Source organism: Lepidochelys kempii, chromosome 1, assembly GCF_965140265.1.
Source record: "Lepidochelys kempii isolate rLepKem1 chromosome 1, rLepKem1.hap2, whole genome shotgun sequence".
Lineage (NCBI taxonomy): Eukaryota > Metazoa > Chordata > Testudines > Cheloniidae > Lepidochelys > Lepidochelys kempii.
In genome coordinates, this window is record NC_133256.1 from 39949303 (window position 1) to 39961385 (window position 12083).

A 12083-nucleotide genomic window follows, 5' to 3' on the forward strand; every position below is an offset into this window, starting at 1 on the left:
GTTCCCAGGCTCATTTTTGGAGATGTCTTCCGTGACACATACTCCTTTTCATAAACGATTCATTGGGACACTGTGCTATACCACTGAACGAGTCCTGTTTGTTAAGATGTAAACGTCTCATTGCCAAACTTGACTAACAAATAACGTAAAAATACCTCCTTCCCTCCACCAAATTCTCTTGAATGGCATCCTATTCAATTCCTGACCCTTGTTGTGGAGCTTATCAACATCTTTAAAGTGCTGCTAATAATCACTGATAACACAATAGATTCATACTGCAGTCATTTGACATAGAATCCATTTACATTAATTCCCTAATGTGTAGTAGCCATTGATCTTAATATAAAATATTTTTTTATGTTGGGCTGTGATGCAGAAATCTAGAAGTCATACTTACTTGTGAGGATTGTCAGCAAAAAGAGGTACTCTGTATATGAGATCAGTCCTGAAATAAAATTGTACCAAAAATGAAATGGTGAATTTTAAAATCAGCATATTGATCTGCAATATTTGCAGAAAGGCTTTTACAATCAAACTTTGTATATTTGAAACTTTCAGTTTCATATTAATTGTATACTAAATAATACAACTTATTTGAAATAAATATTTTCTTTTGTCATTATTTGTTAAACAAAAATTTCTGATTCTATTTTCAGTGCTCTGGAGGTGAACTTGTTTCTCAAGCATCTCTGTCATGTGGAGGTTTATTTGGTATTAATAAAAGACCTGAACTAAATGTTTGGATTTTCACTGAAAAATGTCAGTGTTTACATAAAAGACAAATAAATTAAATGTGCTTTGTCACATTTAGTACCTGGGAGGAGAACTACTCTACTGTTATTCTGAAGGATCAAAGTATTTCATCCTTTGGCAGCCTTGAAAAGGCGGAGAATAGCTTTCCTTTAATTCTCAAGGGGAATATGGCAACACGCAAAGCTGCCAAGCTGCTAGATTGCACTGATAGTACTGCTGGGCCCTGTGCCAAAAGGAGGTTTTTTTTTTTTTTTTTTAATAGCAACATGTCCTTTCTACAAGGTGAAAGTGTTTTTCCCCCCTTTTGAAGGAAAATTCCAGAGTTTTCCTTTGAAACACCGATTTAAATGAAAAGCCTGAACAAAGATGTGACAGTGTCAAAATAGCAGCATACGAGCTAAAGACAGAGAATATAAAAAGCTGATGGTTAAACAACAGAATTCTACGCATCTGCCCTATGATAATGTTTTAAGAAAAACATTTAAAGGGCTTTTTATGAACAGCTTTTAAAAATACTTTTAACTTGTGAAGTAAACACTGTATAATGTAGAAGCTGTTTAAACAGTCATGTTTAAACTACACTCTATTCAAAGATAAACATAATTTTTATAATTTATATTTAGCTAATTGATAGATAAGGAATTCTCTTAAGCCTCAGTGATAAACAAACTTGATTAATCACTATGCTGAGCCAATAACATTTTTATTTGCTTTGAAATAATTTAATATTTTACGTTTGTCATTTTATACTAACTCCAGAATTTAGAAATATTCATTTACTGAAAGCAGCATTGTCTGGAGAAATGAGCACAGGGCTAAGACTCAGGAGAGTGAGTTCTAATTCTAATTCTGCCCCTGACGCGCTGTGCGGATTTGGCCAAGTCATTTCTCCTTTTCTCTCAGTTTCCCCACCTGTAAACATGGGGATAAATGATACTTCGCCATCTACCTAACAGCTGTGTTGTGAAGACTAGTAAAGTTATGTCTGTACGGTGCTATGACCATACAAAACACTATGTAGATAAAAAGAAAAGGAGTACTTGTGGCACCTTAGAGACTAACCAATTTATTTGAGCATGAGCTTTCGTGAGCTACAGCTCACTTCATCAGATGTTTACCGTGGAAACTGCAGCAGACTTTATATACACACAGAAATCATGAAACAATACCTCCTCCCACCCCACTGTCCTGCTGGTAATAGCTTATCTAAAGTGATCAACAGGTGGGCCATTTCCAGCACAAATCCAGGTTTTCTCACCCTCCACCCCCCCACACAAATTCACTCTCCTGCTGGTGCTAGCCCATCCAAAGTGACAACTCTTTACATAATCAAGTCGGGCTATTTCCTGCATAGATCAAGGTATTCTCACATCCCCCCACCCCCATACACACACAAACTCACTCTCCTGCTGGTAATAGCTCATCTAAACTGACCATTCTCCAGGTTTAAATCCAAGTTAAACCAGAACATCTGGGGGGGGGGGGGGTAGGAAAAAACAAGAGGAAACAGTCTGCTGCAGTTTCCACGGTAAACATCTGATGAAGTGAGCTGTAGCTCACGAAAGCTCATGCTCAAATAAATTGGTTAGTCTCTAAGGTGCCACAAGTACTCCTTTTCTTTTTGCGAATACAGACTAACACGGCTGTTCCTCTGAAACCTGTCACTATGTAGATACTAAGTATTATTTATATTTCAAAAATTGTGTTTACAACTTGAATGTACAATATTGTATTAGTTCTTTAACACAAAAGGCATAAATTATTTGTATTTATTATTTGTACTGTGGTGGTGCCAAGGAGCCCTAGTCGTGGACCAGGACCCCATTGTGCTAGGCACTGTACAAACACAGAGCAAAAAGAAAGACAGTCCCTACCAGTGATGTAGCGTTACATTTTATAGTGATGGAGCCCTGCAGAAATGATCTGAAGTTGTGTGAGATAGTCTCCAAAACCTAGCCTGTGTGTGATGTTACCATAAAATAAAGTACCCATAGTCAAAACCTAACTAATATTTTACCAGTAAATTTTATCCAGTTGAAAATCTGTGCAACAGCAATTATGAGACTTCACACATTAGTAATAAATACACATATTGTATCAACATAAAACACGGGTAATTCAGCTTTTATATGCCAAACTGTAAACTACATAGCAAAGCACGTCCAAAGCATACATGTTGTTAATCAAAAAACCCACTGGCGACCTGACAACATTAGTATTCTCTTCAAACTTCAATAAAGCATTTAAGATTCCAAAAAAGTATTTTACACTGGTCTCAAACTTTACTCTGGTGTTGAGTTTAGAGTATGCAGATTTGGAATGGTATCAGGTGATTTTCTCTATAATATAGGATTACCGACTTCTATCCTAGAGCAGGATTATGAACAAAGGTGCACAGTGAAACATTTTTTGTCTGCTTAATGACAGAGAGCTAATAGGAAGAATTAGTTAATTAGCAATTGCTCATGGACCTCTGTGGCATGCGAGTTTATCCTTAATTGGCTGAATTTTCAAGAGCAAAGGGTTTGAGTCACCATTGCGTTACTGCAGTTTCAAGTTGGTGTACCTCTACAGGAAGTAAACGGATGGACTTATGCTGCTAAAAAGGGGAGTGATGCAATGAGGACTCAAACCCCACATCTTTATATCTGAACCCACAATTTTGCCCATGGAAAAACTTGCAATCTGAGCACAAACAGCAATTGCTTTGCATTCACCAATCATGTAGCTGGGCACCAAATGCAAACAAGTGTTGTCATAAATATACAGACCAAAGTACTAAGTACCAAATACACAGATCCAAATTACTATGGAATTTTAAAAAACACAACTATTAAAACAACCAACTAAAAAGATCAAAAGCCCCAAGGCTGAACCTTATTTTACGTTAATCAATTTAAATTATTCATGAAAGGCTGAGAGAATGTGGGAACACTCCTATTTGGTTTTAATTTATCATTATATTTTCTTCATGTTTAGACAGACCTTTGCCGCCCCAATCTATTTAATTTAATTACCCAGTCAATTTGTAATTGCCCACGACATCTTCTATTCTGTTAAATACTGTGTTGAAGAGATTTAAGCTCATACCTAGTTCTTTGAAATGTAGCTCATATTCCTATACTATACTAAGTAACAGGGCTTATGACAATGCTACCAGCAGATACTGAAATCAGTTCTTTTTCTCACGGCTCCAACAGAAGTACCCATTTTTTCCTCCCTCCATTGAGTGTTTCTTTCCCTGAAGAAAATATCTGTGCAAGATCCTAATTCCAGGGTCCTTATTTTGCTGCCTTGCCCCCACCCAAAGGGTGTGATAGCTACAGGCATCCGTGTGGGGCAGCAGCTGCCTAGATACAGCAGATTTCTGGAAGCACTGCCACAGACCAGTCTCGGCGGTGTGAACTGCAGACCAGTATAGATTGGAGTGTTCTAACTGCCCCATGTACACCTTGCTGGTGTGAGCTAAAAAGTATTTAGTGCATACTGATGTAGTCCTGTACGTCAATGCAAACTAGGTGCTTTTAACTCGCACCAGCAGGGTCTACATGGGGCAGTTGGAGTACTCTGCAGTTTACACCCGGTAGACTGGTCTGCAGCACCACTTCTCCCAGAAACCTGCAGATCCTAAGCAGCAGTTGCCTAGTTTGCCTATAGATACAGTGGCTCTTAGGCAGCAGTGGGCAAACTACGGCCCGCGGGCCACATCCGGCTCACAGGACCATCCTGCCCGGCTCCTGAGCTCCCGGCCAAGGAGGCTAGCCCCCGGCCCCTCCCCAACTGTCCCCCCCTCCCCCAAAGCCTGAGCACCCTGCACCGCCAGCGCGGCGGCATGGCTGGCTCCGGCATAGTAAGGGGGCAGGGGGTCCCGGGGTAGCAGTCAGGGGGCGGTTGCATGGGTCAAGGGTTCTGGGGGGCGTCAGGGGATGGGAAACAGGGGGGGTTGGATAGGGTGTGGGAGTCCCAGGGGGCCTGTCGGGGGTGTGGATAGGGGTTGGCGTAGTCAGGGGACAGGGAGCAGGGGGGGTTGGATGGGTCAGGGATTCTGAGGGGAGCAGCCAGTGGGCAGGAAGTGGGAGGGGGCAGGGCCAGGCTGTGCCTCCCCTACCTGGCCCCTCCATACAGTTTTGCAACTCCGATGTGGCCCTCAAGCCAAAAAGTTTGCCCACCCCTGCTCTTAGGGGTGAGTATGAGGCAGCCCCAGTGTAGATCCTGCTGGTGCAAGTGAGTGATGGAGGCTTGCATCTCAAGCTGATGAAAGGTGGGAGTTGACATCTCATGCTAAATGAGAGCTGATAGGTAGGGTGGGGATAAGCCATGAAGAGCCCTGAAAGTGAAGAGAAATAGCTTATGTTTGATTGCAATGGAGGAGGAGGAGCCAGTTAAGAGAAACACAGGAAGGGGTGACATGGTCAAAGCACTGAGCTAGGAAAATGATCTTTGCAGCAACATTTTGAATGGATACAAACAGGGCAAACTTGCGTTTGTCAAGGTCAGGGAAAAGGATGTTGTCGTAATCAAGATACAAGATGAGGAGAGCCCGGACCAGAGTTTTAGCTGTAAGGATGGATAAAAGGGTCAGATCTTAGAGGTTATGCAGAAAGAATTGGTTAGGCTCAGACACAGCCTGAATGATGTGAGGATCTATACAGAGGGCTCAGACGAAGATGATACCCAGCCACTTATGGGCCTAAGTGACAGAGATGATGGTGGTGTTGTTCACTAGTGACTGAGAATGAAGGAGGGAGGACTTGCAGGAGAGAGAAGATTAGGAGTGCTGCTTTTGCCATGTTGACTCTGTGAGCAGTCAGCATAGTAAAATAGGTAAAAAAAAAAAAAAAAAAGATAAAAATAGCAAAAAGATGTAAAATATTTCTGATTGTTTTTCCACACCAACCTCAGTGACTTTAAACAAAGCCATGATATGTTTGATATTCTGTCTATGACTAATTATACTGAAGTCAACATATACCTGGCTGACTCGAAGCAGATTTTTACCATGGAATCATTTCCAAGAGAATTCATCTCACAGTAATATTACTTCACTTTTATTACTTTTATACAGATTTGACCACTTTACCTGATGCAAAACTGAACTGAGTTCTTCTTTGTGAAACTTTTTATTCTGAAGAGATTATTGACATTTATTCATTTTCAAGTTTACATTTAATAGGTGCAGTAGAGAAGGTTTTTTTAAAACAATTTGTAAATATTATTGGTATATATGTAGACTCTATCAGAATTAAAGGATAAATGCTGCACACATTACTTAATTCTTATGCCTCAGCCAATTACAACCAGATTCCTTTATTCTGGATTAGTAACCATGTTATATTTTCCTTGTATTAAGGAAAAATCTCCACAGTCAAAGTGCTAAGATTATAAAAGAATAAGTGTGGTTAATAAATAAAATAGTCTTAATAAAATATAAACAAAATATATCCACAAGAACGTGAAGTTAATTTTAAAACTGTCCACTAGAAGGCAGAATCTCCTAGCTTTCTATTCTGCAATCTGAACCAATGATAGTTTTATTGAATATTTAAATAACCCTTTGATGGTAGAAATAAGCAACCTAAATTGTGCCTTCAAACAGTTGTAGATTATTAGTTCCAGGCACTTGTCAAAGTACTATTTTGTATTTTTATTTTAAAAAATATTTATAGCTTTATACATATGAAACTGAAACTGAATTCAGAGACAGAATGGAGGTTTGGTGGACCAAATACTGAGCACGCTTCTATGGCAGCGGTTCCCAAACTGTGGGTCGTGACTCAAAATGGGGTCACACTATCAGCAGATGGGGTCGTGGCAATTCCTTCTGTGCAGAGGACACCATTTTGCTCCGCAACATGATCTCATATGTATAATGCATGTGAGGTCACGATGCATAGAGGATACCATTTTACATTATAAACTGGCATTCTCTGAACAGCATGACCTCGCACGCACATTACGTACAAGGTCACACTGGGCAGAGGACATCCTCCCTCCGGTGTGAGCTCACACATAGGGTGCATACAAGGTCATACACATTGTGTGGAGGATAGGGTGACCAGATATCCTGATTTTATAGGGACAGTCCCGATATTCAGATAGGGCCTGTGCAGAGACTTTGGGTCGCTCTCTCAGAGTAACTTAGTTTGTGGGTGTTTGTTGCTGATGGATTGGTTAATTACTCCCTTATTTGGCATTCTCAATTTCTTTGCCTGTTTCCTTCCCTTTACTCCTAAAAAGGACAGGGATAAATTAAAAGAAAGTGGTGTTAATCTTTATTTGCTGGTCCTGGATTCCCTGTTATAAAAATGTAATATCCTAGAGGCTGGAGTAACTGTTACTAGTTTATACTCCCAGCCCCTAAGTGGCGGCACTACAGAAGAATCCAGGGACTGCTGGTCCTAAGGGGTTGGGCTGGGGGCGGGGAAGAGTGAGGATTACTGAGGTCCTGTCTGAACAGGAAAGAATAAGGGATTCAACCACCCTTGGAAATCAGGGATGCCAAAGAACCGGAGGGTACATTGTCAAGTATGATTTTTATCCAAGGTTTCTTTTCTATAAATTTTAAGTGCATCCAAATTACACAAAATCTATCCAACAACCTGTTGGGGTTAAACAAACAAAAGCCTACTTTGGGCTACAACCCATCCTTCTAGTGACTGGCTGTAGAGCTCTGCCTCCTCCATAGGCGGCGTCAGCTAGGTGTTTTTACAGAATTTCCTGGTGTCCTAGGAATGCCTGAATGGGTCTTCAGTTCCCAGCCCTGTTTCCTCGTCTTGAAGAGCTGAGAGAGATCTCAGCAGGGAGTTAACTTTTTGCTAGCTGGAAATCAAGTTGAGCTTGTAGAACCTTCTTTAAAATACATTCACATGCATAATTAGGTCCAAAAATATAAGATGTACTTTCAGTACCAAAATGTGCTACCTTTATCGCCGAGGTCTCTAAAAAAGGTTGGTCCTGCTTTAGCCTTTGTGACATTTACCAGTGCAGCATCTACCTCCTTCAAACACACAAATAAAAAAAATCAGTTGTGAAACAGAGTTTTAGTAACGGAAGGAATGAGAGTTCTTTTTGAGAACAGAACATTTTGCTTACCTTTTTTGTCAGTTTCTTGGCCATTGCTGTACCTGTAATAATAATAAAAAAATCATCCTTCAGTAACAAACTCTGACTTGAAACTTTGATCTGTAGCATTTCTTCAGATTTTTATGAGAAAATGGTAAGTAATATGAAAGAGAATATTTTGTAGCTGGCAGTTTGTTTCTAATTCCCGCAATGATCAGGCAAGGACAATGTTCAAAAATAGTATGAAATAACCAGTTCAAATGTTCTTGCAACACAGATGAAACCACAAATGGCTTCAGGTATTTACTACTAGCTCAGCAGTGTGCTTTTGCATACACTGTGCTATAAATCCTTAAACTATTCATACACATATATGCACATAACATATATTGAAACAGAGTCAAGCACTCAAAAGTTAGGAAATGCCAGAATTAAAGTTCTTTTAATGTAGTTTTTAAAAATCCAATTTCTTAGGTTTTTTAAAAAAGCAAACTGAAAAAACAAATTTCATCGCATGGAACCATACTGACCCCCACAGGTCATCCGCAGGGCCCCCATTCCCATATCTTCACCTGAGTAACTAGTTTCAGTATTAGGCTGCTCTCCTCTATGTGAACCATCCACTACAGGCAGGGGTGGGCAAACTTTTTGGCCTGAGGGCCATATCAGGGTTCCAGAACTGTATGGAGGGCCAGGTAGGGAAGGCTGTGCCTCCCCAAACAGCCTGACTGCCCCCAGGGATCCCCTGCCCCTTATCCAACCCCCTGTTCCCCACCCCCTTACCATGCTGCTCAGAGCCGCATGTCTGGCAGCCGCTCTGCCAGGCCGGAGCCAGCCACACTGCAGCGTTGCCTGGACAGAGCTCGCAGCCCCGCCACCCAGAGCACTGGCAGCATGGCAAGCTGAGGCTGTGGGGGAGGGGAGACAGTATAGGAGGGGCTGGGGGCTAGCCTCCCCGGCGGGGAGCTCAAGGGTCGGGCAGGATGGGCCCGCGGGCCGTAGTTTGCCTACCTCTGCACTACAGGGGAATGTGACACATATCTAGCCAGTGGAAAGCACAGTGATACTCTTGACAGCTGTGAAATAGAGATGGAGACATCTGGGTTCAGTTCTAGGTTCTGGAGGGAAGTATGTTCCAGTGGTTTAGATCTTTCTGCCCTTGTCACCTCAGGCTATTCCTGTCCCTGCAATGTTTCTATACCCTCTGTAACTCCTGTCCCTGCCCCTATCCCTGTCGGGCTCCTATTGCTCCCAGTTTACCTCTGTCTCCCTTTTTTCCCACCCCCTTACTTCTAATTCTTTTCAATACAAGTCAGGTTGCTTCCTCCTCCTCCATGCTGCCTGGGTGCTAGCAGAGAGCATTGAGAACACAGGAGAGTCTTCCTGTTATTGGTTCTGGTACTTAGTGCCACAGTGACTTCAGACAAGGGGGAGGAACAATTCGAGGTAAAGACCCACTCAGTTCCTGGAGTCCTAGGATGGAGCATGCTCAGTTGTTCTGTGGGGACTGTGTATGTGAAGTTCAGTTGGCAATAGCTGCTATGTGAGCATGGAGCACACTAGTGCAGACAGAATCTTTGATGAATAATGATGGTGGCCTCTAATAAACTATTGAGCATGTGTTAACTACAATTGTCAGAGGCTTATAACTTGGCCAAATATGGGTGGATTTTCACAGGAATAGCAAAAGGTAACAGTACAATCCCACAGGCAAATTTCAAGTGCCTGCTTCAAATCACTGAGGTACTAAAACTTCTCCATGAAATGGTCATATGACTTTTTTTTTTAAAAATATGTGGATAAAATAATGCATTTCCCCTATCCTTGTTATTTGAAAGAGTAGAACCATTTTTGCTGAAAAACTTTCCCAAAAAATTCAGCAGATAGCTGCCATAGAACATTTCAAAGTTATAAACTACTGAAATTCTGGTATTTTTTTATAGAAAAAGTTTGGGGCCCTCAGCTATAGGTGTTGCTACTCAGACCACCTTATTTATTTATACATATGAATATCAGTGTATGTATAAGTGTATTATACACAGAAAGACAAGATGGGTGAAAGAATATCTTTTATTGGACCAACTTTTGTAGCTTGTTAACACTCTTCTAGTCATATAGGGGAAAGAAAGGGAGAGAGGGAAAAAAGACAGTGTGGGGGTAGTGTTAGTGGTTTACAGATTGTTGTTATAAGCTATAAATCCAGTATCTTTATTCAGTCCAGAATTTTTAGTGTCTAGCAAAGTTATGAATTTAAGCTCCCAGGCTCCTCTTTTGAAGTTGTTGTGCAGATTCCCTTGAGAATGAGAACTGAGAGATCACATATGGAGTGATAATTTTGTGAAAAGTGTTTGCCCATGGGTGTTTTTGTCTTTCATCAATTTCCTGAGAGAGTTCATTTGAGAGCATAGTGATTGTATGGTTTCACGCACACAGTTGTTCTTCAGGCATGTAGTACACTGGATGAGGTACACCAAAGGTTGTGATAGGCATGTATAGGAGGACCCATGGATCTTGAATGTTATGTTGTGTGGGGAGGTGTTGATCATTATAGTAGTGGAGGTATGTCTACAGCAGGGGTAGTCTATTTTTTGCCAAGGTCCAAATTTCTTGGTGAAGATAAAGTCAATGTTCAGACTCCAGAGAAAATAATAAAAAACAACAAGTAAAATAAAAAGATTTCAGGGTCTGTTCAAAAACATCTGGTGGTCTGAATTTGGCCAATGCTCTGCCTATTGACTACCCTTGGTCTACAGGCTTTACATGTGTTATTCTGGCAGGGTCTGGTATGGCTTTCAGTTTGTGTCCCCTAGTCTGTGGGGAGTTTGCTTCTGATGATGAAGTTGGAGAGACTAGGGCAGGGGGAGTAGTATTTGAAGGCCAGAAGAGGTGGTTCAGGACAGATTTCTTTCAGATATGGTCCCCATTGAGTATGGGTTGTATTTATTTGATGATACATCATATGGGTTGCAGTGTGTGGTGGTAGGTCACAACTGGGGGTGTGATCAAAGGGGCTTTTATTTCTGTATTGAAGCAGGTTCTCTCAGCTATTTGGATGGCCCGTTCCATCATGCAATCTACTTCTGTGGTGGAATGTCCCTGTTTGGTCAAAGGCGTTTTTGAGTGTATTAAGGTATATAACCCGGACTTTCTCCTCAGAGTACATTCTGTGGTATCTGAGTGCCTGGCTGAAGATAAGAGATTTCTTGGTGTGTTTGGGGTGGTTACTGGATCTGTGAAGATAAGTGTGGTGATCTGTGGGTTTCTTGTCGATAGTCGTCTGCAGGGTTCCACTGCTGAAGATGATATCCATCGAAGAACACCAGTTACAGAAGGTAACTGTCTTTTCTTCTTCGAGTGCTTGCTCATGTCCATTCCATATTAGGTGACTCCAAAGCAGTATCCCTGGAGGTGGGTAGGAGTTCACAGATGTGTAGATTGCAACACAGCTCTGCTGAACCCAGCGTCATCCCTGGCCTGCCGAGTGATGGCATAACAAGCTGTGAACGTGTGAACAGAGGACCAAATTGCGACTCTACAGATGTCGTGGATAGGGATGTGCGTCCCCTGGCTGAGTCCCATTCAGGACTAGAACTTCAAGAACTACTACTAAGGATAACTAATTCAACTACTAACAATATACAACTATATTACAGGTTTTTCAAAATTCTCAAGAACAAAGAACAAAACTAGCCAAAGCAACAGACGTTCCAGCACCATCACTGGCGGCAAGGAGGAACTGAGGGTGGGGGGAACTGGCAGCGCCCCTTGTACAGCGCCATGCAGGTGCCAATCCAGCGGATCCCAGGGTCAGTCCCCAATGGATACTGCTGAGGGAAAAACTTCCGGCACCAGTGCATGTGGCGAACACACACCCCTAATATGGAATGGACATGAGCAAGCACTCAAAGAACCACCAAGGATCAGAAGCTGAATACTAGAGCCAACGGGTGCGCCAGAGATTTGGTCAGGAAGTGGAGATGGGGTGTCAAAGATGGAGAAGGGAAAGGGCTGAAGTGGGCACAAGAGCAGATGGGGCAGGAGCAAATGCAGCTGCAGGCAGGGAATGTGTTGAGTAGCCAGTGAGCTCTGGCTGTTGCTGGGTTAAATAGTAGTTAGTTCTGTCCCTCCACCAATCAGGAACTGCAGTCAGTTAGGCAGCCCCTGTTAGGATCAGCTGTGTTCAGTGTGTTGCTAGGAGACTGCCCCTACTGCAGCTGGCTCCCTGACAGGCACAGAGCTGGCCTCACAGTGCTTAGCTCAGCAACTTT

General features: G+C 42.0%; 1 protein-coding gene across 1 annotated transcript in view; it reads right to left on the minus strand.

The window, feature by feature from the left end:
* Positions 1–12083, minus strand: part of MICU2 (mitochondrial calcium uptake 2) — a 246174-nt gene that overhangs the window by 49684 nt on the left and 184407 nt on the right. Inside the window, exons 5-7 of the mRNA XM_073330134.1 lie at positions 7846–7877; positions 7675–7750; positions 398–445 (exon numbers count right to left, since the gene is read on the minus strand). Of these exons, the coding sequence (XP_073186235.1) occupies positions 398–445; positions 7675–7750; positions 7846–7877 (156 nt within the window). The remainder of the gene's footprint in view (positions 1–397; positions 446–7674; positions 7751–7845; positions 7878–12083) is intronic.